Source organism: Eremothecium cymbalariae, chromosome 8 (genome assembly GCF_000235365.1).
Source record: "Eremothecium cymbalariae DBVPG#7215 chromosome 8, complete sequence".
NCBI classification, from domain to species: domain Eukaryota; kingdom Fungi; phylum Ascomycota; class Saccharomycetes; order Saccharomycetales; family Saccharomycetaceae; genus Eremothecium; species Eremothecium cymbalariae.
In genome coordinates, this window is record NC_016456.1 from 421,992 (window position 1) to 446,996 (window position 25,005).

The following is a 25,005-nucleotide window of genomic DNA, read 5'->3' on the forward strand; positions in this document are numbered from 1 at the left end:
AAGTGAAAATTTTTATGTATTATACAAGGATTTTGGGATTGTGTGTGATGGGATTTTTACTGCCACTTAGAGTTATCCTCTCTTCTTGCTTTGAGCCATTGCTTCTTGCATTCTCTGTAGGCGTCGAAATAGTCGTGACACAGGCTTCTGTCGTAGTTGTTTAGTTCCAGGCACTTGAAGGACATTTTTGAAGATTCTTCGCAGGGGTCGTAGTACATACTGGCTCCTTTGCTGTAGAATTTGAATCTGTTGAGAGTGGCTTCGGGGTCATCGGGGTAGAACTGGAAGGTGGAGGTGTCGTTAGAGGTCGGGGTGAAGTTGACTTTGGTTTTGTCTGTTACGACGTTTCCCTTTGGGGGTGATTGGGACGGGATATGGTCTTTGGGAGGTTCTTTGGACATTTGGCAACGAAGTTTTGATGTGGTAGAGTTGTGTGTAGGCTGTGCCAGTTCTTTTTGTAGCTGAAGTAGGGTTGTCGGGTTTCCGGGCGAGGGAGACGCAAGATACGAGTTTTGGAAGGTTGGGGGCTTGTAGACTATGCTGGGTATGGCGGTAGCAATGTTAGAGAGCGGTGGGTGGTCTAGCTGTTTCTAAGGAAAGTATGTGGGTTGGGGCTTCGAAGTAGTGGTGATGTTCTGTATGATTTATAGTCACGTGTTTAGTGGTAGAAGTATTGAAATTTTTCAAAAGAACCTGCGTGAAATATTATATCAAATTGTAAAATAGTTGATGTATTCTTTAAGCTCATCGCCAGGATTAGAGTGCTCTGTTGATGGGTAACTGTGACGGTAAAGGGTAAAAAATAATGGCAGAGGTTCAGTTGTGCCGAAGGTGCAAACAAAACGTGGCATCGGTAGTTTCTAGACAGGATAGTTTCTGCAATGAATGCTTTGTTAGGTTTGTCTCATTGAAACCCCGCAAGCAGTTGGTTCTGGATGGGTACTATCAGGATATTTTTAAAGTATTATATGCTGATAAGCAGCGATCTGCGGAGGAGGCAGATTCAGAAAATGGTCGTTCTACCGTTTTGGTTCCTTTGTCTCTTGGTTCGTCGTCGCTGGCAATGCTGCATATCTTGGATAGGGTTCTGGCAGAGCAAAAGGAGATGCATCGTGGAAAGGTGGGGTTTAGGGTTCATGTTTTGGTTTGTTATTTTGCCGGGGAATTGTATGATATGGTGTATAGGTTGAATAGGCTGAAGCAGGAGAAGCTGAGCGATAATCTGGATTGCATCAGTTTTTCCTTACTAGATGTAAATCAGTTTTTCACTCATGCTGATGAAATGCATTCAATTCTGTTAGACTACGAAGATTATACTGCGAAATGTGTGGAGCATCGATCTACTTACTCCTTGACGGACCTTTTGAGCGTATGCCCGAATAAGTCTTCTTGCGAAGATGTTATCGGTATGGTTAGGACGCATCTAATAAAGTCGTATGCCTGCCAAAGGGGAATGAAGGCTATTTTGTGGGGTCATTCGATGACCAGGGTTGCCGATGAGATCATCTCACTAGTTGTTAAGGGACGAGGTTCAGAAATCGCTACGAAGCTGAATACTACCGATATGGATTCGGAATTTGGCTCTACGTTTAAAAATCTTTATCCATTAAAGGATGTTCTTCTTTCAGAGGTAGATGCTTATTGCCATATATCTGGTTTAGGCCCATATATATACAACTATGATCTGCAAGACACTCTACTTATTACTAAGCTATATGAACACGGTGACAACCCCAAACCAGTTAAAATGGCAAAAAATTTGACAATTAATGAATTGGTGAGGCAATATTTTGATTCGATTGAGAGTGATTACTCGAATGTGATTTCCACTGTTGTGAAAACGGGTGGGAAGTTTGATAAACCTGTAAATATGCTGTCAGAAGATAGCCGCTGTATATTGTGCCACAGCAATGTTCATGTAGACGGACCATCTTGGTTGAAGGCTATCACGGTGAATAAAGGCCATCCGGTAGAAACACAAGAAGAAGAGGAATTGTTACAAATGTGGGAAAGCCAACTGGGTGAGCAATCTGCTAATTTAAATTTAAAAGCGCAAATATGGTGCGCCGGTAAGGATGCGCAGTTGTGTTATGGATGCATTGTTATTTTAAATGGTTTTAAAAATAGAAACATAATTTGGCCAGCCACAGGGGAACAAGAACTGGCTGAAATATTGGAAGAATTTGTACTTACTGATAATGATGAGGGCTAAAATGACGCATGAAACAACAAAACTGAATGAGTGAATGAATGAATGAAATATGACAATAGATTTTTCAATCATTCCTATTTATATATTTATATTCTTTAATATCATCTGCACTTTTCATTCCCATTATTTCTTGTTAGTTCAGTATACAAATATGTAGTCATCTCACTTTTTCAATAAGCCCAGTAATTCTTGTGCAGGTGATAGAGTTGGTGAAGGAGTCACAGACATTGATTGCGAAGACTGGGTTTGTGATTCGGATTTTGGTTTCTGGAGCAGAGTTAAGAGATCTTTAGAGTTTTTCTGTGAAACCGCAGAGCAACTTGGTGAATATGTCTGCGATGGTGGTTGAGGTGACGAAAACTGTTCACATTTAGATGACTGTACAACGTATGGTAAGTGAGCATAAAAGCTTGGGTTCTCCGACGAAGCATTGGTTGATGGCGAAATCACAGGAACCTGTGGCTCGCTTAGATGAAATTGCGGACGTTTCAAAAGGCTTAACAATTCATTGGTGTTCTTTTCTTTTGAAAATGAGCTTCGGTCATTCGATATGTCTTCTTCGGATTTCAACTGGTTAGCACCAAACAAGGGATTATTAAACTGCGCAGAATTGGAGTTATATGTCTTGGGCATTAACCCATGCGTTGATTCAGACGCTGAAAGATGTGATTGATTTTGAATCCTAGACTTGCGTAGAATAGAGAGGAATTCATTGCTTGATGCATTCGATTGTTGGGATTCTGATTCCGGTTCCTTTTGATCTTTAAATTGTATAAAATTGGTCTCTACAGGTTTGGTATTATTATCGCAATTATTATTTGCGAGCTTCTCGCCACGCTTCAGTAATTTAAACTTTGGCTTTATTTTCGATCTATCAGGTGCATCACTTTGTAAGGACCTAGTGGATAAATTCTCACTATTATCTGCGTGTGAAAACCCATCCAAGGGATAGAGTTCAGATTTTGATGAATTTATTTCCATAACCGTGGTGCTGTCTTGCTGCTTCTTGTTAAAATACACTACTTTGTCTTCTCTATCTTCATCATCTTCATCATCTTCATCATCTTCCCCGTCTTCTTGCAGATCCTCCTCTTCGGAACTGCTTTCAAAATTTTCATACTGATCAGCAACTTCGTCTGGTGACGTAGCGTCAGAGAATGAAGACCTTGGAGAGTACAAGGAAATGCTTTTTTGCTTCGTTACCCTATAGCCTGCTGCATTTGTACTGTCAGATGACTGCTCGGATACAGAGCGTTCTATTCGAGTGGCGGGTCCATTTTTTGTAAAAGAACTAGTCTTATGAGCACGGTTCGATAGTTCCTTGGGAGAGTTTTTGAGAATTTTTAACAGCGTTTTGGCAGAACTTTCTTCCTCAGGTTCCAGCTCCGGCTCCAGATCAGGTTTTTTCTGATTCTTCAAAAGCTCTAATAGCTGTTTCGAATTATTGCTCGTTTCTTCCAGAACGGTTGGTTTTACAACCGGTGTTTGAGGGGATTGTAACACTGGCAGTGAATTCTGTAATTGTAGGTTGGGGTGCAGTTCCTGTTGTTGTTTTGGTTGTTGTTGTGGTGAATTTGCATGATGTAAAGCATGCTGTTGCTGTTGCTGTTGCTGTTGCTGTTGCGGAACAATGGAATACGAAGCAGGAGACGAAATACTCTGGGGGAAAGTATTAGCAAATGGGAATGGGTTCAATGTCTGCATTCCAGGAAGCGGATTCTGTGGGAACTGAAATGCGTAACCACCATAGAAAGCGGTTGCAGCAGGCTGTAATATGTTCTGACTATTTGCAGTAGATGGCGCAACCACAGTTGCAGGCGCAGACGTAGTAGACATGGACGTCTGAGACTCTTCATCCGGCAACTTTATTGGCTTCTTCTGCCACACAGACGACTGTAACATGTTGAGTAAGTCTCTCCCCGGGTCTGAATTATCTTGCGAAGTCCCAATACCCAGAAGTAACTTCAACTGCTCCTCCGCATACTGTTTCAACTGCTCCTCATTCTGAATCTGCTTCTGCTTCTTCACCCACAAAGAAAGAGGCTTAAGCATCGAACTCATTAAATAGTATCTGCTGCTCGTGGACTTATGGATAGAACGTGACAGCTTCCAGAAGTCCTGCCACTCAATCTTTTCAATCTCATTCCTTACTTGAGGCTTGAATGGGAAGTCTTGCGGAACACCCTTCACAAGATAAATCTTGTAATTCTTACCCCCAATATTACGCTCCACATACTGATCCTCGTCAATATAACTCGTCAAATCAAACCCAATCTCCTCCATAACCTCCCTAATACAACAATCCACATCATCCTCATCCTTAGAAATCTTTCCCCGGGGAAACGACCAAGAGTCAGACTCCGTCCCCTTCACCAATAGAATCTTGTTCAGATTCTCATTGAAAATCGCAGCCCCCCTCACCGGAATAGACTTCTTATACTTGGAAAATTTCTGTAAAGCTTCATCCGGATTCACATCCTGCCACTTCCAAATTAACGGACACATCGAAATTACATACGATGCAAAAGTTTTAATCCTCAAATTAGGCAAATGTGGATTTGTCAACTTAATAAAATCAGTATAAAACCACTGAGCCTCCTCAAAATGAAATAACTCCCTCTCAACTGTCGCTAGATCCTCCGGTGGCACATTAATAATAAACCTGACAATCAAGTCTTCCAGTGCCCGTTCAAACGACACCGAATCCAGTGGGTATCGAAGCGGTAACGACATTTGTTTAAATCCAATTCTTCCAACTTTCTTTATAAACCTTTCTTTGAAAACCTAACCAGAATGATATCTCCTATCCTTTCTAAGACCCTATATAGAATACTGTTATCAAGTTAAAAGTGGCTTAAATGAGAAGGGGAAAACAACTTTTGAAAGGTTTTTGATCATAAACCCAAATTTTTTTTATCACCAAGACAGTTTTTCCAAAGACCGAAAGGCCAAGTGAAAAATTTTAGAACGGCAGACAAAGAGAGCTGATGCAAAAAGGCTGGAAAAGGGAGAAGGCTGGCGTCAATTGGCCAGTTTCCTCGGTCAGGCGCTGGGCTTAGTTCTACTTGTCGGTCGGAAATGGTGCTGTTGGCTGTAGTTCGCCATGTGTAACCTGTCGATGGGAATTTTTGCAGGAGGTCTGTTTTAAGTAGTGTGCAATGCTTCCTTTTGTTGTGTCGATGAGACGAGTCAGCAATGCGTTGGCCAGGAGCCACTGGCTCCTGGCTACTGGCTACTGGCTCCTGCGAACAGATGTAGAATCCATCATGTCACGTGACTAGATATGCTACCGTATAATGCATTGGAAAATATTTCACTTGTTATCCATCTCCATCTGCCTGCTACATCCAACAGTGGTTGATATTTGATATCAGGGCCAGAGCCGGTATAGTAGCGAATGGTCACAGTCAGAGTAGGGTATATCCCCGAGCATTTTAGCACACCTATAATATTTGCTCGAGAGAAGGGCTTTTTTAGGGAACATGGTTTGGACGTTGAATTAACCCCCTATCCCAGTGGGTCGGGACACCTTATCCAATCGCTTGAGGCGGGGGAACTAGACATAGCAGTCGGGTTGTCGGAAGCGTTTGTAAGAGGAATTGCTGATACTCCGGAAGATGCAGTGTCTCCTGGTTACCAGATTGTGGGTAGTTATGTCAAGTCTCCTTTGAACTGGGCTGTGTCTACATCCGTGTCACGTGACGATATTACAACTCTCTCGGACCTAGATGGTGCCAAGATTGGTGTATCACGTATTGGCAGCGGATCCTACGTTATGAGTTTTGTGTTGGCGTTGCAGCAAAACTACCAGTCTGCCTTCGAAAGCCATCCGTTGTGTAACACGTTCGCCGGCCTTAGGGAAGCCGTTGATAAAGGTGTCGCGGACGCTTTCCTATGGGAATATTTCACCAGCAAGAAATACTACGAGTCCAAAGAAATCAAAATGGTTGGCAATATCCACACCCCATGGCCATCGTGGGTCCTGGTAAAATCAGCTGTCCTTCCCGAAACCCCCACATGTCTCTTCACCTCTGCTCTATCCCAAGGCATAGCTTATTTCCAAGAAAATCCCGAAGAAGCAATCGCTTTAATAGTGTCCGAATTCGACTATTCAGAAGCTGATGCTAGAGAATGGCTTTCCACCGTTGGATTCAACAATGCATGTCATGAAATACATGATCGATACAAACTAGTAGACAATACCCTCGAGGTCCTCAATGCCGCAGGTGTGCTCAGGCACGCTGCAAACCCCGACTTGATCGAGCGCAACATACGTAAGGGTATCTACATTCTTCCTGCTGCTCCTTCCGCTCAATAGAATATGCACCCGTAGCAGGCTACCCGTCCTGCCCATGATATACACATATATACACATACATACGTACCCATATCCATGATATGCATAAACGTATATGGCCACTAAATCGTATTGATCACGTGATCAAATCGCACGTGGTTTTTAATGATTTTTATTAAAGTTGTGTGGACGGAGGCCGCTTGTCAGATACATAAAAGGGAAGGAGAATGTGAATCATACGGCTACTTCAAGTCATTCCGAGGAACACATCTTCCTTTATAGACCGATGGTATATGGTGCTAGAAAGGGTTTCTGCTTGCATTGGTATTAGTTTAACTTAATTCAGATATTTTTGCGGAATTGATCCCATAAAAGGGGGCTGCAATGAAGTTTGGTGAACATTTGAATAGGTCCCTTATTAGGGAATATAGTTATTACTACATTAGTTATGATGATTTGAAGATTGAATTGGAACAAAATTTGGAGGAGAACAACGGGATATGGACATCGGATTTAGAAACAGAGTTTCTAGAGTCGTTAGAGGGCGAGTTGGATAAAATCTATACTTTCTGTAAAGTGAAACATAACCAGGTTATTAGGCGGGTTAATGAGGCGGCGGAAAAGGTTCATGTTGCGGTTTCTCCTTCGATGAAATCGTCACAGGACGCTGTTTCGGTGGACTTTGAGGTCTTAGAGGAGGAGCTGTCGGATATTATTGCTGATGTACATGATTTGGCGAAATTTGCTAGGTTGAATTACACTGGATTTCAAAAGATAATTAAAAAGCATGATAAGAAGACGAAGTTTATATTGAAGCCTATTTTCCAAGTGTGTATGGATGCCAAGCCATTCTTCAAGGAGAATTACGATGATTTGGTGGTTAAGATTTCTCGATTGTATGATTTGGTTCGTACCAAAGGTAATCCAACTCAAGGAGACTCGACTTCGGGTGGTAAACAGCAAAACTTTGTTAGACAAACTACCAAATATTGGGTTCACCCGGAAAACATTACGGAACTGAAGCTTATCATCCTAAAGCATCTTCCTGTCCTTGTGTTCAATACGAACAAAGAGTTTGAAAAGGAGGATAGTGCGATAACGTCTATATACTTTGATAACGAAAATCTTGATCTTTATTATGGTCGTCTGAGGAAAGACGAAGGTGCTGAGGCACATAGGCTGAGATGGTATGGCGGTATGTCATCGAGTACCATTTTTGTCGAGAGAAAGACACACAGGGAGGATTGGACTGGTGAGAAGTCAGTAAAGGCAAGATTTGCTTTAAAAGAACGTTATGTCAATGATTTTCTAAGGGGAGATTATACTGTCGAACAAGCGTTTGCTAAAATGCGTCACGAAGGTAAGAAAAGTCCACAGGAGCTTGAAAGTTTGGAGGCTTTGGCTTCGGAGATTCAGTATGCCGTCATAAAGAGACAATTGAGGCCTGTTATGAGATCGTTTTACAATAGAACAGCATTTCAGTTACCTGGTGATGCTCGAGTTCGTATTTCTCTAGATACAGAACTAACGATGGTAAGGGAAGACAATTTCGATGGTTATGATAGGACAAATAAGAATTGGAGACGGATGGATATTGGAATTGACTGGCCCTTCAAACAGTTGAACGAAATGGATGTAGAAAGGTTTCCATATGCTGTCTTGGAGGTCAAACTTCAAACCCAGTTAGGAACGGAACCTCCCGAGTGGGTACGTGAGTTGGTAGGCTCTCATTTAGTAGAACCAGTTCCAAAGTTTTCAAAATTCATTCATGGTGTAGCGACTCTTTTGAATGAAAGGGTGGACTCCATTCCTTATTGGTTGCCACAAATGAATGTCGATATAAGAAAACCCCAAATACAGTCGTTAATTAACATCACCAGACCAACCAGAGAAGATGACGATAATGATAATGACACTGAATCCTTTGACGAGGAAAGTCAAGCCGTCACTCGAAACCTGTTAGACATTGAGGAAAGAACTGGATACGGCGCACTAGAACAGCAATCTGATCCGCACCCTTACCGAATGGCCAACACCAACCCGAATTTTGTCGCTGTGAGTACTAACTCGGCCAGACTGAGACGGAAAATTGCTTCAGCCAGTAATATGTTTTCTAGAACATATTATAAATTGTACGCAAAGCTGGACCATTACCTAAATGGCGATCAGTTCTTCAAAGTACCAAAGGATACCGTTTTTGACACAGAGGTTAGAGCACCACCAGGCAAATCTATATGTGTCCCTGTTAGGGTTGAGCCAAAAGTTTACTTCGCAACCGAGCGAACGTTCCTATCCTGGATCAATATTGTTCTACTGTTGGCTGGGATTTCAACAACAATGCTTACATATGGCACTCGCATTACGATGCTTGCATCTATTGGCTTTTTTATAACTGCCCTTGCCACACTTATCAGCAGCACGATCGTTTACTGCCGACATGTGGTGAACATCAGGTTGAAAAGGGCTGTAGATTACGAGGATACATACAATCCTCCAATGGTATTCGGGCTGCTCTTTGTATCGATTGCCTTTTCGTTTTTCTGTAACTTAATTTAGTATGTTTTATTCTATGCATATATTTCAATAAAAAACCTGGTTAGTGATGGCGTTTTGTATTTTAAGGTATTTACAAGATACATCAATATAAATATAACATCGATGCTCTGAATGGGTATATATGCCCTTAGAATCACCATAAACAGGTCTTTGATCTGAGTTTCATGCTTTTCTACTTTACTTTACAGTTAAACCTATTTTTGAGAAAAATCGGTGATGCCGTTTTTCTACTAACGCGCTCTAATGTCTTAAAAACTCTTCTAAACATGAACAACATACATTATATCTGTTGCACAGATTAGTAATATCTGGAGCTAAAGTACAGGTATAAGAGCATAGGGCCGGGGCAATGTCCGAGGGATCACTTAAGCTTTCCCATTTTGATGACTTGGAATCACACAAAGAAAATATTGTTCCATTGAGAGATGGTCGATCTGCAAAACGACTAAGTGAGTCCTTACAACAATCTATAAAAGATCTTGCAGAAATAAGACTGTCATATGAGAAGCGACTTATGGAGGAACTTGAGGAAATAGATGACCCATTGGAGTTATATCTTGATTATATATCATGGATTAACGATGCATACCCTCAGGGTGCCACAAATAAACAAAGTGGGATGGTGGATATAATGGAACGTTGTTTGAATTACTTTAAGGACGTTGATATATACAAAAATGATCCTAGGTATTTGAAAATATGGATCTGGTATATTGAATTATTTGTGCATGGGTTGCAAGAAAAAAAGGACATATTTGTGCATCTATTGAGGAGGAAGATTGGAGAGAAGTTGGCATTGTATTATGAGGAGTTTGCTAACTTGCTTTGCCAACGTAGGGAGTTTGGCAATGCCCTCCATATTTTGAAACGTGGTATTGAACATAATTCTAGACCTTTACAAAGACTTCGAAAGACTTTAACAGAGGTGGAACAAAAATTACATGAGGATGGTTATGGGGTTGATGATTTGCGTTCTACCGAAGACCTTTCGGAATTGAATTCTGATCTTATTTTGGGTAGAGGAAGATCAGAAATATATCAAGGGCATCCTATAGTTAGACGGCCGGCTTCTTCTAATAGTGGCAAGATGCAAATCTTTAAAGATGAATTACAACAGGATTCGGAAGGCATCGGTTGGAAGCAATCGGGATGGGAGCATATAGATATAAAGGAGGAGAGGGGGAAAGAAAACAAACTGCAGTCAGTTCCAATCACATCAGGTGTAAAGACTGAAAAATTAGCGCAGCTACCTGTAATTAAGCGTGACATTGAAAAACTTCCCATATTTCAGGATTCCTTGGGAAGAAGTGACCCAGTGTACAAAATCTTGGAACAAGCTGGAAGAAAACCCGAGAAGATAGACTGTAACTTTAACCTTCTATACCCGGCTGATGGTGAGGAGTTTTGCATTGAGGAGATTTTGGCAATCGCTAGAAATGTTTACTATAAGAAAAATAGTGCTAAGGTGAATCACTCTACTCCCAACCGGAGCACTCCAAACAGGAACAAAAGGAGAAAACCTGTATTGCAAGATAAGGTAGAGACTCCCACACAACATGTTTCATCCCCAAATCAAATAGAAATTAATTCGCCTGAATACAAAAAGGTAACAACCACATCGATTCTTCCTTTGAAGGACGAAAATGTGGAGGACAATACTAATTATTCTGAAGGAAAACCGAGATCACCAACTGTTACTATGTTTTCAAAGGACGCTATGAAAGAAGTGTACTCAATGTTTAACCAAAACTACGCAGATCCTAAGCACTTATCAGATAATGACGATACCACTAGTAAATTTGCCGTTTTTGAGAACTTTACAGAGGAATTTACAAGGAAGAATATGGATGATTTAACAGAAGTTAAACCATCTGACGTTGAGACAACTCCATATAGAGATGAAGAACAAAAAGATTCGGGAACATCAAAGGAAGTTATAACACCAACTTACAAGAGCAAACTTCAAGATTATATGACACCTATTCAGGAACGTACGGAGTCCACTTTCAGAATGATGACAAGTCAGGAGGATGGAGGAGCATTCCGAAGGCAGAGTGATGTGTTATCAGTTAATACAGCCGAAAGTTCGCCTTTTCTGACACAACCTCAGGATCCAAATATAATTCACCAGGGAATTGTAAATAATCCACTTAGCAATACATTAAGGACAGAATTGCTACAGTCATTGCAGCCGGGTTTATATACTTACGAAAATTACTACGAATATACACAACCTTTAAAAATGAGCGCCCTTTTAAAAAAAATTCATAAAGTCACGAAGAATGTTAATAAGAATCCAATTGTCGATTTCAAGAAAACGAATGATTTGTATTGTATCCGTAGCAAATTAGGTGAAGGTGGGTATGCCACTGTTTACTTGGCTGAATCAAGCACTGGACAATTAAGGGCTTTGAAAGTTGAAAAACCAGCAAGCGTTTGGGAATTTTATATTTTGAAGCAAGTTGAAAAGAGATTAGAACGTTCCATAATTTTGAAATCAATTATAAACGTTGGTGCATTGCATTGTTTTCAAGATGAAAGTTACTTGGTATTAAATTACGCTAGCCAAGGCACTATATTAGACTTAATCAATCTGGAGAAAAGAAGATCTGGGTCTCCATTGGATGAATGTTTATGTATGTTTATTACTGTTGAGTTGATGAAAGTTATACAGTGTATTCATGAAGTTGGAATAATTCATGGGGATGTAAAACCAGACAATTGTATGATACGTTTCGAGTATTGCGATTTATTGGGAGATTATAATCCCTATGGCCAGAACGGTTGGTCCAGCAAGGGTATCTTTCTAATCGATTTTGGTAGATCGTTTGATTTAACACTATTCCCAATGGGAACCAAGTTTACTGCAAACTGGGCCACTGATCAGCAGGATTGTCCAGAAATGAGGGAAAGTAAACCATGGAGTTATGAAGCAGATTATTATGGGTTAGCAGGTATCATACATGCAATGCTATTTGGTAAATATATTGAGACCACTAAATTTCGAGATGGTACGTACAAGTTATCTAATAGCTTGAAAAGGTATTGGAAGAAAGATATATGGGCCCCATTATTTGATGTTTTACTGAATAGTGGTAAACATGGAGACCAACTTCCTATAATTTCAAAACTTGAAAACCACAGGTCACAAATCGAAAAGTATCTTGAACGAGAGACGAGCACCAAATTGAGAAATATGATCCTCACACTAGAATCTGAATTATCTAGATTTAAACAATAAGTGAGCCATTCGCAGACACCTTAGGTGTCTGATTGCCTAAAATAATATATATAGGGTTCACTGATCTTTAAAAATGAACTTATTTTTATTATACAGGATAAGTGTTAATGAGTTAATATTATAAATCAGATGCGAAGCAGATTATGTCTCCTGTTTTTTAACACCGCTCACAATATCGTCAACTCTTAGAAGTAGACAGGCACTTTCAATAGCAGTTTTTATGCTCTGTTGCTTGATGACTTCTGGTTCCCAAATACCATAATCTCCCATATCAACAATTTTGCCAGCCTCACCATCGATACCATATGTAAAGTTACCTTGAGCATGCTTGGCGCGTAATTGTGACAATATTCTTATTGGATTTCCACCAGCGTTCTGAATTAGAGTACGTGGGATGCATTCCATTGCATCTGCAACTGCTTGGTAAGGCCATTGCTGGATACCTTCCAACTGCTTAGCGCGTTCAGCTAACTTAACGGATACGGCCATTTCAGTAGCACCACCACCAGGAGACAAAGATGGGGAGAGCATCACATTACGAGTAACAGCCATAGCATCCTGTAAGTTACGCTCAATTTCGTTTAATATATCCTTAGATGGGCCTCTTAAAACAATTGTACAAGCTCTTGGTGCTTTGCATTCTTCTAAGAAAGTGAAGTATTCGTCACCTATCAACTCAACTTTGAACAAACCACATTGTACGCCCACATCGGAATCTTTCAAGTCTTCCACGCGGTTTACAATAGTGGCACCAGTAACCCTGGCAATTCTATTATTATCAGACTTTCTGACCCTTCTCAACACGCTACAACCGCCTTTTAAAAGGAAATGCTGGGCCAAATCTGAAACACCCTTTTCCGTGATGACTACATCAGGGTTGACCGCCAAAACCTGCTCACACATTATTTTAACTTGTTCTTCCTCAATCTGCAAAATTCTGTTCCAATCTGCTTCCTTAGTAATCTCAATGTTGGTTTGAGACTCTCCCTTCTTATATTCTAGAGGGCAATCCAAAAGCACAACACGAGGGTTCGCTACACGACGAGACATCTTAGGATGCACAACATCTTTGTTCAACATCACGCCATGCAATACTTCGGAATCCATAACGTCACCACCTGGAAGTTTTTCGATACGCGCATATCTCTTGATGTCTATCTCATAATTAGGTTCTCCCTCCAAATTCACACCCAAATCAACACGAACAATCTTGACTGCATTCAAAGCAAGCTCACACATCTTTTCAGACCAATGGTTAACATACTTAGTGCCAATTGCAGCATGGATTAGCTTCTTCATAGCCTGGTCGTTGTCCACGTCCACAGGTTTACTAACTTGCTTCACCACTTCCAATGCATCTCCAAGAGCTCTCTTCAACGCCTGGATGATAATCACAGGATGGATCTTCTTTTCTAGTATATATGGCGCACATTGAGCCAAAAGCTCCCCAGCCAAAATAATCACAGTCGTCGTACCATCACCAACCTCCTCATCTTGAGTTCTAGACAACTCCAACATCGACTTCGCAGCCGGATGTGCAACATCTATCTCCCGCAAAATAGCATGTCCGTCATTCGTTAAAACTAACCCTCCCATCGGATCTAACAACATCTTCAACATCGCCTTGGGCCCCAAACACGTCCGGATCACATCAGCAACCGCTTTCGCTGCAGTAATATTAGAAATCTGAGCTTCACGTCCACTACTTCTTTCCTGCGAAGTATTCATAAAAACAACGGGCGCCTGCATCTTCCTCTAGATTTAAACACAAATTCCAACAACTAAGCTAACGTTAATGCCCTCAATAAACGTACTTATATCCAACCTGAACTTGAATTGTGTAGTATGTATGTGGAAGTATCAAAGCTTTATTTAGGTGGCAAAATTTTTGGCTTTAGAAAACCGCTAATATGTGTCACGTGATGTGTATAATGCTTAAAAACTTTAGTTGGTGCCAACGGCTGGCGGGAAACTACAAGAGACCATCAAAGAGGTTAGTTTCCTCCATCCGTAGGAATAGCCTGTCCTCGTCGAGCTCTATGCCATTGCCGATAATGCCACGGCCGTGTCTTCTCTTTAGCATTGAGATGAAGTTATTGAACTCTGTCTTTTCTAAGCGGACCCAGGAAGCGCCCTTTACGTAATAGTCAGTGGTTTCAACTTCTGGTTCTGGCTGGTTGAATTCATCAGGATGGGAGGATAGGTAGTCTTGGAATGCGATAGCGTCGTCCATGTAGGGTTCCAATGTAGAAGATAAGTATGGGTCAGTTATCATGGGGCTGAAGGGAATGCTGGCGTAGGACTGCCGTAGGACAAAAAGCAGTAGTCGTAAGATGATAATGTTGAGAGTCATTGTTTTTGGATATATTGGATCAGGGCTCCTTTGGTAGTTCTAAGTGGAGGCATGATGGTTTATAAAGTGATTACTTACATGAGTAGGAGATACTCGTTGGTTTTTGGGGTTTCTGCTTGGCGGAAGAGGGCCAGCGTCAAAGATATGTCGAGGATGGTCTGGGAAAACCAAACGAACGGCTTTGTGGTCGACAGAACAGCCCTCTCTGTTGTAACGAAAATAAGATGCAATATAATATAATATAATATTTGAATAGTGCTTTTGTTATTTGATTTGGCTACGTTTATATATAATACACACTGTAGATGACAGTAGCAATGGAGGTCGGTGTATGATGCTGCGTCAGTTGTTGTGCAGAAGGCTGTGAAGAGTTGATTATGGATATATGATGGGGTTTATAGCTCTAAGTTTAGTAAGATAAGAGTCGAGATCTGTCTGCAAAAGCATTTTTAGAATTAACTCAAGATATGGATGCCGCATAAGTTAAAGTTTTAAAGTGCATTTGGGATCTGCTAGGGTCTTTCATGCGTGAACTTAGGAAGGTCTTTAGATCCCGCCATGCCGTGGGCGTATCAGACGACTGGTCTAAAAACATTTCGAATTCTTCCTGGGCCATGTAATCAATATTCGGTAATTTTGGGAGGCCAAACAATAATGAATCTATGTCTTCATGATCAAGCTTGAAGCCGAATGGTCTGCCGTATAATCCCAAACAGTCGTACATTGGTATGACAAACCGGACCATGGATTCCATGTGGTGTATTCCGCCATGGGGAATGGGCTTGATAAGCAACCCTGATACATCTGCATCTGGCTTCAATTGTTCACTCGAATCTCCGGACAGATTTGACCATGTAGAAAGGTGAGAAAGAGTCCGCCTATGGGTATTAATAGCTTTCGGAACTCCTGCACTCCTCTTCGAAGGGGAAGGAGGCGAACCACCTGAAATTGAAGATGACCTTGAATTATTTACACTTGGCGATGTCGTAGCCCAGTGAACCTCGCCCATATATTTGATTGTGTTAATGTGCGCCAAAAATGAATCCATTTCTTCTACTTTGCATGTAGATACATCACTATCAGGGAACGGATCACGTACAAAAAAAACTTCATCCACTATACCAGAATCTTGGATATAGCACACAAGATTCTTTTTAGTTAGAGATTTGTTATCTTTGAAAAACTTCACCGACCGCGGCATTGACTTTAAAGCAGCCTTTTGAAACGTATCGACCTGCGCCCAAACCTTCATCCAGCTTCCGTCCACTCTGATGTAGCACCAGTCTTCGTAGGGATATGTGTTCTGCAATATGAGATGTATGTCAGGAATATTTAGACCAAAGGAAGAGATAAGAGTGGCGGTGAGAGACTTGTAAAGAGAGAGTCGTTCAAACTGTAGAAGCAAAATAGCCCTTTGCACTCTTACTAGCAACTTGGGATCCTCCGCCACCAAGCTAGATGTATTACTGCACTCGAGTTCATTATCCGAAATGAATAGATGAGAACAAGGATTGGCATCGGACATATCAATGGTGTCCACAACATCAGACTCTTGCATACCATCCCTTGACACAATAGTTAACTCCGTCCCACAAAGCTGCAACTTCACAACGGGGAAACAAATGCCACATTTCTTGTATTCCAAAGCAGGTTTATCCCAATGCAAATATATTTTCCCTTCCTGCGACTCAAGTAACATGAGGATTGGCTTATAACTTTCACGCTCCGACTGGCCCATGACAGAGACTGCCGAAAACCCATTCTCAACTTTCGGAGCGTGCTCCTCAGTCTTTGGAACCTTCTTCCTTCTAAAATTGAGCCTCATATGTAGTCACTTACCTGTGCTATGCCTTTCTGTGCTCTTCGGCCTTTCTCGTACCAGATACTTCTATAATGCAAGAAGCGGCAGATGGGTGTAGATGCGAGACCTTTTTAACTTCTTTTCCAGCGTTAGTCGTATTTATAATACACCATTCAGAAGCAAGAAAAATTATTTCAATTTAAGATGATAAAGAAACTTAGCAGTCCAAAGTCGAGATATGCCCTCAGTGGGAAAAAACACCTTTTACGCAGCAATGCCTCGTTATAAAAACACCGAAGAAAAACCCTTATATTGCGATAGCAGCTGAACTAATATTCCGCATTGATAATCTTCCTGCGCCAGGAATATAGCCTCGCTTTTAGTGTGGGAGGTGATAAATCGTTTCTTTGTTTTTTCACTTTTACTTTGGCTGCGGATTTGCGTCATTTTCTTGAATTACCTTAAAAAACGTCCTCGTTTAAGTAAGAAAAAACCATCTCCAACAACAGATTAAAAAAGACGTAGTATAACAACAATGGTCGAGGAGTAATCAATTTTGGTTTAGAGGGTGTGCACTTTAGAACAGTTTGCCTATGAAATTGTACTGCTGTTTGTGGATTTAGAGGTACAAAAGAAACTAAGATAAACAGCCAGCACAGCATGGTGTATTCTGCCACATAAGCTTTTGAGAAGAGGCTGATATAAAAATAGCGACGTTCGGTAAGCGTGGCCTATTATTGTCAACTGGTTTTAGGTATCAACTTCGTCATCGCCGAATGACGGTACTTCGTTTGAGTTGTGTAGTTGTGCTATGCGAGAAGCTCTAATGCGTTCTTGGTCATCTATCATGACAGAGTAGTCAGGGACTTGGATTTTCCAATCAGCAGGGAATTGATCCATTAGTTTGAGATCTTTTGGTGTGACGGCATTTACTACAAATTTTCTGAGAGCCGTATATTCAGGATTACCATGGTTAGAATTGATCTCAAATCCGATTGATCGAATCAGAAATTTTCCCTGAATAAACCATAATGGCAGTTCAAAGTCTTGGCGAATCTTGTTATCGAATATGTCATATTCCCAATGGCCTAAGGAGACGAAATGGTTATTCTTCGACCACCGTTGTACGTTGGAGGGTATTCCACGCGCGCCTTCATATAACTTTACAAATACGCTGATTTTTTTGGGTGCTGCAGTCATTATCTGTAGATTATGGCTAAACTTTCCATGGAGGTACCCAATTTTAGTCAAGTACATAGGCTCTTCTAGCCTAATAGCCCAACTGCAGCCCTCTGAATTGCACTTCCAATAAGTTGAAGTGCAGCTATTGCAATCTTGTAGTAAATCCATGGGGCCTACAGGCCCATGGATGGTTTTTGAACACAGGTGATTGAGAAGCTTAGTTCCTTGAGCAAACGTAGCAATATTGAGATCAGACTCCCACTGATGCAGATTTGAGTTATATATCTTGTGCACTAGCTTCTTAAGCAGTACCGACGAAACTTGCTGAGGAACTAACTCTGGGGACGTCAGATGCGATAGTCGTGATTCCAACTCTTGTTTGATCTCATCCCTAGTCGAAAGCAGACTTTCCTGCAAATGATTCAGAAAATACTGTTTATCAACAAACTGAAAATTGTTGTTCAGTACCTCTTTAATATAATGGTTCATATTGAACTTGAACTGCGGTAAAGATGTAACGCTCTGTTGCACAATCTGACTTATTAAAATTGAAAGGTACTCATGTAGTTCAGGAATCAGCAGCATATTTGTATCATTCTCCATCACTATGGGAATCTTATCGGGTAACTTCTCGTTCAGCTTCGTTACCAGGTCCCGTTGCCACTGGGTCACGTTTTCCATTAACAACATCTGGTTGATTTGCTGCATCTCTGCCTCCAGGTGTGCAATATTTGATTCAAGCTTGCTCACATCTCTAGGCAAGATACGCTTTATATTTTTCTCAAATTGCTGAATAATCATTTTGATATTAGAGTCTAAATCAGATTTAAATGTTTTTCGTTGTGCCTCTGTGTCATGGCTCAAGTGATTTAACTGAGTTTGCAACTGATTGACCCGTTTATACAAGTCTGGATTAGCCCCTGGTGAGACCCCACCGTACATATACCACACCAATAGCCCGCATAACAGCCCACCCAACAACCACTTGAGCCACCGCTCCCTTCCAATACGCTCTCCTTCATAGTGACTCTCCTCATATATATACGTGTCGCCCTCGTCATCCTGGATAAAACTTTGGTCTGCTTCATCCGTGTAATCTGTATCTTCATCGTCATCCAACCATCTGTAATCATCATCGTTGTGACCATTTACCAGAGATTTCTTAAACCTAGAGTACTCCTCATCCTCCCCATCCCCAAGCCTCTCGTCAGAGTCATCTTCCTGAATCATAGCTTCGTCCTTCAGTTGGTCACCATCACTAAACTCGCTCATATCACCAACTTCATGTTCGCTATTATTATTGCTCACAACCGCGGAAGACCGATGGTGAAAATCACCTGAACCACTTGATCGTTTTTGGCTCAACAACGCATTATATGCGTTGTGAATACTTTGGTTGTATAACCTTTGACGTGAATCCCCGCTCATAATCCACTTTGATATACCTCCGGCTCGCTCTATTAGCGTGTATTACTACCTTGCCTGCTCTGTTTGTTTCGGAACCATCTTAGTGGGGTCCTTCTTTCCAAGTAAAAGATCGCAGCCTTCTCTTATAATATATTGTCACGTGATACAACCAGTACCCAAACCAAATCTCCATACAGAAACTTCATATCACCACCTGCTTCTTTGGGCCTCGAGCAGCAGAATATTTACACGATTACACCGTCTTTTACATCAGAACTGAACCACAGGGTGCTTACGCCCCCCCTCCCCTCCCGCTGCCCCCTGGTAAGCGCTCATCCATATTAAATGGTCTATATCTGCGGTGGCTCGCGGCAGGCTTAGACATGGTAACACCACCGTTCCAAGCACTTATACAATGGGCCAACCTAATATGCAAGCGGCAAACACCTATGACATGCCATAGTGGAGTCTACATGTTCAACACCATGAGTCTAGATCGGTAGGGCTGGGATAGCTCATAGCCGGGTAATCGTTCCGTTAATGGTGATGTTTGAAAATTTTTCCAAAATCGCTAATTCTTATAGAGTGTGGAATTCCAGGCATCAGTGGTGAGAAAGGGATATTTGGGCAGGCATTTGAACCCTTGGGTTGGGTAGATCGTGTTTGTTTTTTGATTGTAGGTTAATCTGTTGGGTTAGTTTTGGATGGTAGCGTTTGGCTTTGGGTCTTCTGCACTGGAGTGCAGCTCTAAGCCTGTGGTGCAGCAGCTATTAAGACAGCAAGTGAGATATGCATCTAGAAGAAATTCAGCATACCCTTCATATCCATTTAAGACGTTGAGACCTGACCACAAGAGTAGACATGACTCTAATTTTAAATATGCCATGCGTCAGTTTTTGGGCCCGAAGAATTTCAAGGGGGAATATGCATACAACAGGTATTTTGCAGTGCCTGATAACCACGAACCCAAATATATTAGTCCGGAGATCGAAAGAGGAGAGTCGTTGGTTGATCCTTTAACTGGTAAGAAGGTGACGATGAATTCCGACGAGAGCATTCAGGTTACGGGACAGGTGGTTCGTGAGAATCAGGGATTTCGTAGATTTCAGCCGTTCCCACAGAATAGGCATTGTACGACCAACTATATCTTGGATGAGGAGACGAGAAAGACAATTTACCACATGATTCAAGTTGAAAAGAAGTCTGCGCAGGATGTTTCGCGGACTTTTAATCTCAAGATTCCAAGAATTGAGGCGGTCGTGAAGTTGATCGAAATTGAGCAGAAGATGGAGAAATATGTATGTTTTTTGATGATGATGCTTCGACAGGGGGATAATTTAAGATTTTGTTGGCCAACGGGATTATGGATATAGTTATTTTGAACTCCATGGTTTTATATGATGAGACATAACAAAAATTCGATTAGTCTTTAAGACACGATAATATGGTTAAATCTTACCTTTTTTCTCTGATACTTGTGATGGAGAGCCATTAACCATATATATAAATATGACTATTGGCCACGATCTGATTAATCCCTTCACTTTTTTTTCACTCATATACTAACAAGTTAGAAACAGAATCGTATTTCCCCAGAACAGAAGAAAATGGCTGAGACTATGTACAAGATGTTCCCCATCTTTGAGGCGCGCAACCAAGAAAACTTGAGTGAAATTCCTGTTCCCGCAAAGGCGCTTTCATCACGTATACTTACACTTGCAGAATCAGAGCCCTTTGGCCCCATTGATGCCGCAAATGTTCTGGAATTGGAACCTGCAGCAGAAACGCTTAATAAGTTGGCCCAAGAGGGCGAACACTCCACTGGGCACACGAGCGAACAAAATATCAGGAAACAAAAGGTTATATATGGAGAAGTTCTGAAAGGCGAACGGTTTAAGTATAAGTTCACTAATAAAAGTGTTGGAAAAGTTGGGTTTCGTTATGGTAGCTCCAACCGTGATAACAAAAAGGATCGTGGTATTGGATTTGACGAGCGGGGCAGAATGGTTTATCTATGACATGATTCACGAGGGAAACGGCATCCTTGATCTTAAAAAATCAACTAGTAAATACTTTATTCTTTATAAAACCTTGTAAATAATATGAAAAAGAAACTTCTGCTACGTCTGACTGTTATATTCAACTTGCTCTTATCCTTTTGAACTACTTTTGAGTACTTGGCTTTGATTCTGCTTAAATAATATGATTCTATGATGTTTATATAATTTTCTTTAATGCTCAATAAAATAAAAAATACAACTTTGGAACCAGATCAAAAGCGTGTTCGCCGGCAAGCATCCTGATGAAGGCTACGAGAGATTCAACTAGCTTAAAGGTAAATTTTATATGCTTACAATCGGATAAAAATGGAATTACTATTGCCAGTATCGGAGGAAAGTCTTGATTGCCAGCCGTTGTCATATATTCGAGCATTACATGAATTACGTCAATTCTTAATCTTCGATGAAGATCTTGCAATTTACCTCCATTTTGATGCAGAATTGTTTCAGTTCAAGAAGTTAACTGTATATATTAATGAAGCTATCATATTTGAGAGTCATAATTTTGACATCTGGCAAAATATTAATGGATCAGCACAGTTACTTTTGAAGTTGGACTCGAAATTAGTACGACATAATATGTTTCGAACAAATGTTGTAATGAATAATGGTAATCGGAATAAAATTACTTTCCAAGTTCAATACACTGAAGTTTGTCAAGATATGCTGTCTTCAAGTCCCAAGTATTTGTGCAATGACGATTTGCTTCCAAGCTTCGAACAGGTAAGACTCGGGAATAATAAAAGTGAAGAGGTAACCGTCTCACCAGAGCCAGCAGAGATCAAGTTGCAGTATAATATCCATTCCCTGTTGAACGTTAGATTAAGGAAATTCACTTTAAAATCAAAAAATATGATATTGTCGTCCCTGGATTTTCAAACTTCCAAGTTATTCCGTGAGGTTGTCGACGACCCCGAGATCACGGTAAATTTTATAAGCTACGAATTGATTGATGGCCTATCATCTGTGGTAATAGAGCCTCTATCCGAAATTGAATTCCCACTGGTCTTGACTCATTATGATAGTTATAGCATTAACTATGGACTTTCCAAAAACAAGACGCATCCTCACCGTGGGCGTATTGTTATCAAATATCAGTTGAAGAATAAAGATCAGAAACATCAAATTATCACATCTTGGGACACGGATTTATCGCCAAAGAAACCTGTGCAGCAATCTAATGCTTTGTCTGTACCACCTGCATCGCAACCGCAGTCGTACTTAACCCCATATATGGGCTCAGTGTCGATGTTTGGCGGTTACTCACAAAAATATGCCGGATCTACAACATCGCTACAGCCACCCCAATCTAGATTACTATCCAATGTGGTATTTAAATTCATTAATCATTCGATCGTATCTCCAGTCGGCTGCAAGTTTTCCTTGCATTTACAGATCCACAACTCGTCATTGTATTCTTTAAATCTCGTGGTTTATTATTCTTCCCTAAGATCACGAGAATCTCACGACAACCGCAGAAAAAGAATCTATGAAGGTATAATACTGCTGTCTAATGACTTCAAGGTTCCAATAATAGAACCAGGTGAAACCTACGAACTCGAGTTGTCCTGTATTGGTATAATTGCAGGATATTATAATATATTAAGAGGTTTAAAAGTTGTCGATTTAGGTACTAAGGAGGTTGTTGAAATTGGCCGCAACGTATCCATCCTAATTAAATAGGGAATTATAGATAATATAAATTATAGATGATCATCTATCAGCACTACTGGAATATATATATATATATATATATATATATATGCCGTATATATCATCGTCGTATTATATCATTCATTTCACTACATGTTGAGATTTCTTTTTAGCACGTGACTTGTTGATTTTCGTAATAGGGGGAATTGATAAAGAATGGGGTTTGTTGAAGAAACAATTAGATGTTCAATAAAATACACCACAACGGAAGGAACAAGTCTGCACCACCTAACTGCTGAAGTTGGCTTATTATAGTATTCTGTAGATACTGAAATATCAAAAATCAAGAATGCAGGAGAGCCAGGAGAATTGGAATGAAGAGGAGTTTGGTGACTTAAGAAGTTCCAAGAGTAGCTCGCTTTCGGATACAACAGAAATTGCAGAAGATGCTAGTGAAGCTGTCAGAAATTGGAAAGAAAGACGTAGATTAGAGATTGAGGAGAGAGATAGATCTGACGCAGAGATTAAGGAAAGACTCCAGGAAGAAGCTGTCAAACATATAGATGATTTTTACGAAATCTACAACAAGAAAAAAGAGCAGCAATTAGAGCAGTCCAAGAAAGATGCAGAGGCTTTCTTAAAAGAAAGAGAAGAATTCTTCAATCAAGATAATACTGTCTGGGATAGAGTAATGCAATTGATAAATGTTGATGATGCTGATGTTGTTGGTGATCGTGACAGATCCAAATTCAAGGATATTCTACTAAGGCTGCAAGGTAATCAAGATGCCCCCGGTGTCATCAGTAAAGAAGCTTAATCAGCGTGAGATCCGTATAATAGAGGCTTTTGTAACTTTCCCTGTTTCTAAACTTATATCGTCATTAGTGGAAGTTCGGAAGAAAAATAATAATAATAAAAACATTTATGTTTGTACATGTTCAATATACTACAGTTGTAATAATTAATTTTGATCTACAGTGTCAGTTATAATACTCTTGTATTGTAATATGCAAGGTTCACCCCGCCAAAGAGCAGTACGTTTGCCAGTAGGGGGTCGAGAACCTCTAGTTTCTGTGTGATCACACAGCGGATCAAATACCTAAGCACTCCAAAGCTTATATTAAGGTATTCATTGCCGTTCAAGACCAAGAAAGACAACATTATTATTGCAGACTTTTGAAATGATCCTATACTACAAGCAGGGCGATACGTAAATATCCATCTGATAATTTGTCTCCAAGCAGCCCATTTTAAACAAATGGCAAAATTCTCGGTGACAGTACAGCTTATGATCTTCTCTAGTCGGCCTATGTTTTGTTTGTTTGCCAGCTCATTAAACTCATGTAGTCTATCTACAAGATATTTAGGGTTAGAAGTATGCGACTCTTCCTCTTGTGCTTGCTGAGCCAACTTCTTGTTGTTCGGATCTCTACCTTTAATCAATGAAGACTTCAATAGTTTGTACAACGACAACGCATTAAAAGTTAAGTAGATACCCCCAAAATCCTGCAACATGGACCGCTTGCTATACAACAGCTTGTGAACCATCCCAGGCTTCACACTCACCTGGTACAACAAAGGAATCGTCCAACTCACAACTAACTGCCTGACCAATATCCTACTCCGTCGATCCATATCTTCGAAAACCTTGCTCAGCCCATCCCACCTAACCCCAACAAAAGACTCAACTGCACTATATGACGCCATCCATCGTGGCAAATCGACCCCCGCCAACGCAGCACTAAGCCCCAAAGTCACATTCCACGCAACCCAGCCGTTCAATCTCCAAACTTTTCTAATTAATGGATACAGTGTCACTAACGCTGACACTGACCCCGCGTTCCTGTTCACCCTCACCAATTCCATCACATCGCCAGCTCTCAACCACCTCCAAACAAAGACTAACCCTCCCACCTTATACACCATCCCAACCCGCTCCAGCAATACACGAACCTCCTGCTCTCTCGTCAAAAACCTCACCACTTGATTCAATACAATGTCACCCATACAACTCCAATCCCAACTTATACTATATTTCTTGCCACCAATCCTTCTGTACTCGCTCTTCGATCTCCTCCAAACTATCCAACGACTCCAATAAGATATCTTCTTGTACTTCGTCTTTGTTCCATCCTCGCGTTGACGGTGAGGGGTTTATATAAAGGGGCGGTGTTTACGTTTCTGCTCCGTTATTGATACTCTTAATAAGAACTCCACACCACAAGAGCATTCCGGTAATATAG

At 40.8% G+C, this 25,005-nt stretch overlaps 14 protein-coding genes across 14 annotated transcripts; 7 read left to right on the forward strand and 7 right to left on the reverse strand.

The window, feature by feature from the left end:
• Positions 1–56: 56 nt before the first annotated feature.
• On the reverse strand, positions 57–401 carry COX23 (Cox23p; the record flags this gene model as incomplete). The annotated part of the gene is made up of 1 exon (XM_003648259.1): positions 57–401. The coding sequence occupies one exon, from the start codon at positions 399–401 to the stop codon at positions 57–59; it is 345 nt and encodes a 114-aa protein (XP_003648307.1).
• Positions 402–805: 404 nt separating this feature from the next.
• Positions 806–2,212, forward strand: NCS2 (Ncs2p; the record flags this gene model as incomplete). Its single annotated transcript, XM_003648260.1, has 1 exon — positions 806–2,212. One exon carries the CDS (start codon positions 806–808, stop codon positions 2,210–2,212), a length of 1,407 nt encoding a protein of 468 aa, XP_003648308.1.
• Positions 2,213–2,374: 162 nt separating this feature from the next.
• Positions 2,375–4,945, reverse strand: DCP2 (decapping enzyme complex catalytic subunit; the record flags this gene model as incomplete). The annotated part of the gene is made up of 1 exon (XM_003648261.1): positions 2,375–4,945. The coding sequence occupies one exon, from the start codon at positions 4,943–4,945 to the stop codon at positions 2,375–2,377; it is 2,571 nt and encodes an 856-aa protein (XP_003648309.1).
• Positions 4,946–5,609: 664 nt separating this feature from the next.
• On the forward strand, positions 5,610–6,530 carry Ecym_8208 (substrate-binding domain-containing protein; the record flags this gene model as incomplete). Its single annotated transcript, XM_003648262.1, has 1 exon — positions 5,610–6,530. One exon carries the CDS (start codon positions 5,610–5,612, stop codon positions 6,528–6,530), a length of 921 nt encoding a protein of 306 aa, XP_003648310.1.
• A 363-nt stretch (positions 6,531–6,893) lies between these two features.
• Positions 6,894–9,065, forward strand: VTC4 (Vtc4p; the record flags this gene model as incomplete). The annotated part of the gene is made up of 1 exon (XM_003648263.1): positions 6,894–9,065. One exon carries the CDS (start codon positions 6,894–6,896, stop codon positions 9,063–9,065), a length of 2,172 nt encoding a protein of 723 aa, XP_003648311.1.
• Positions 9,066–9,414: 349 nt separating this feature from the next.
• Positions 9,415–12,306, forward strand: MAD3 (Mad3p; the record flags this gene model as incomplete). The annotated part of the gene is made up of 1 exon (XM_003648264.1): positions 9,415–12,306. One exon carries the CDS (start codon positions 9,415–9,417, stop codon positions 12,304–12,306), a length of 2,892 nt encoding a protein of 963 aa, XP_003648312.1.
• Positions 12,307–12,447: 141 nt separating this feature from the next.
• Positions 12,448–14,055, reverse strand: CCT3 (chaperonin-containing T-complex subunit CCT3; the record flags this gene model as incomplete). The annotated part of the gene is made up of 1 exon (XM_003648265.1): positions 12,448–14,055. One exon carries the CDS (start codon positions 14,053–14,055, stop codon positions 12,448–12,450), a length of 1,608 nt encoding a protein of 535 aa, XP_003648313.1.
• A 223-nt stretch (positions 14,056–14,278) lies between these two features.
• Positions 14,279–14,659, reverse strand: Ecym_8212 (uncharacterized protein; the record flags this gene model as incomplete). Its single annotated transcript, XM_003648266.1, has 1 exon — positions 14,279–14,659. One exon carries the CDS (start codon positions 14,657–14,659, stop codon positions 14,279–14,281), a length of 381 nt encoding a protein of 126 aa, XP_003648314.1.
• A 460-nt stretch (positions 14,660–15,119) lies between these two features.
• Positions 15,120–16,484, reverse strand: TPH3 (Tph3p; the record flags this gene model as incomplete). The annotated part of the gene is made up of 1 exon (XM_003648267.1): positions 15,120–16,484. One exon carries the CDS (start codon positions 16,482–16,484, stop codon positions 15,120–15,122), a length of 1,365 nt encoding a protein of 454 aa, XP_003648315.1.
• A 726-nt stretch (positions 16,485–17,210) lies between these two features.
• MPS3 (Mps3p) lies at positions 17,211–19,070 on the reverse strand (the record flags this gene model as incomplete). The annotated part of the gene is made up of 1 exon (XM_003648268.1): positions 17,211–19,070. One exon carries the CDS (start codon positions 19,068–19,070, stop codon positions 17,211–17,213), a length of 1,860 nt encoding a protein of 619 aa, XP_003648316.1.
• Positions 19,071–19,753: 683 nt separating this feature from the next.
• MRPS35 (mitochondrial 37S ribosomal protein mS45) lies at positions 19,754–21,067 on the forward strand (the record flags this gene model as incomplete). The annotated part of the gene is made up of 2 exons (XM_003648269.1): positions 19,754–20,347; positions 20,624–21,067. The coding sequence occupies 2 exons, from the start codon at positions 19,754–19,756 to the stop codon at positions 21,065–21,067; spliced, it is 1,038 nt and encodes a 345-aa protein (XP_003648317.1).
• Positions 21,068–21,415: 348 nt separating this feature from the next.
• Positions 21,416–22,792, forward strand: TRS65 (Trs65p; the record flags this gene model as incomplete). Its single annotated transcript, XM_003648270.1, has 1 exon — positions 21,416–22,792. The coding sequence occupies one exon, from the start codon at positions 21,416–21,418 to the stop codon at positions 22,790–22,792; it is 1,377 nt and encodes a 458-aa protein (XP_003648318.1).
• Positions 22,793–23,111: 319 nt separating this feature from the next.
• Positions 23,112–23,579, forward strand: CLC1 (clathrin light chain CLC1; the record flags this gene model as incomplete). Its single annotated transcript, XM_003648271.1, has 1 exon — positions 23,112–23,579. The coding sequence occupies one exon, from the start codon at positions 23,112–23,114 to the stop codon at positions 23,577–23,579; it is 468 nt and encodes a 155-aa protein (XP_003648319.1).
• A 167-nt stretch (positions 23,580–23,746) lies between these two features.
• Positions 23,747–24,769, reverse strand: PEX35 (Pex35p; the record flags this gene model as incomplete). Its single annotated transcript, XM_003648272.1, has 1 exon — positions 23,747–24,769. The coding sequence occupies one exon, from the start codon at positions 24,767–24,769 to the stop codon at positions 23,747–23,749; it is 1,023 nt and encodes a 340-aa protein (XP_003648320.1).
• Positions 24,770–25,005: the final 236 nt, after the last annotated feature.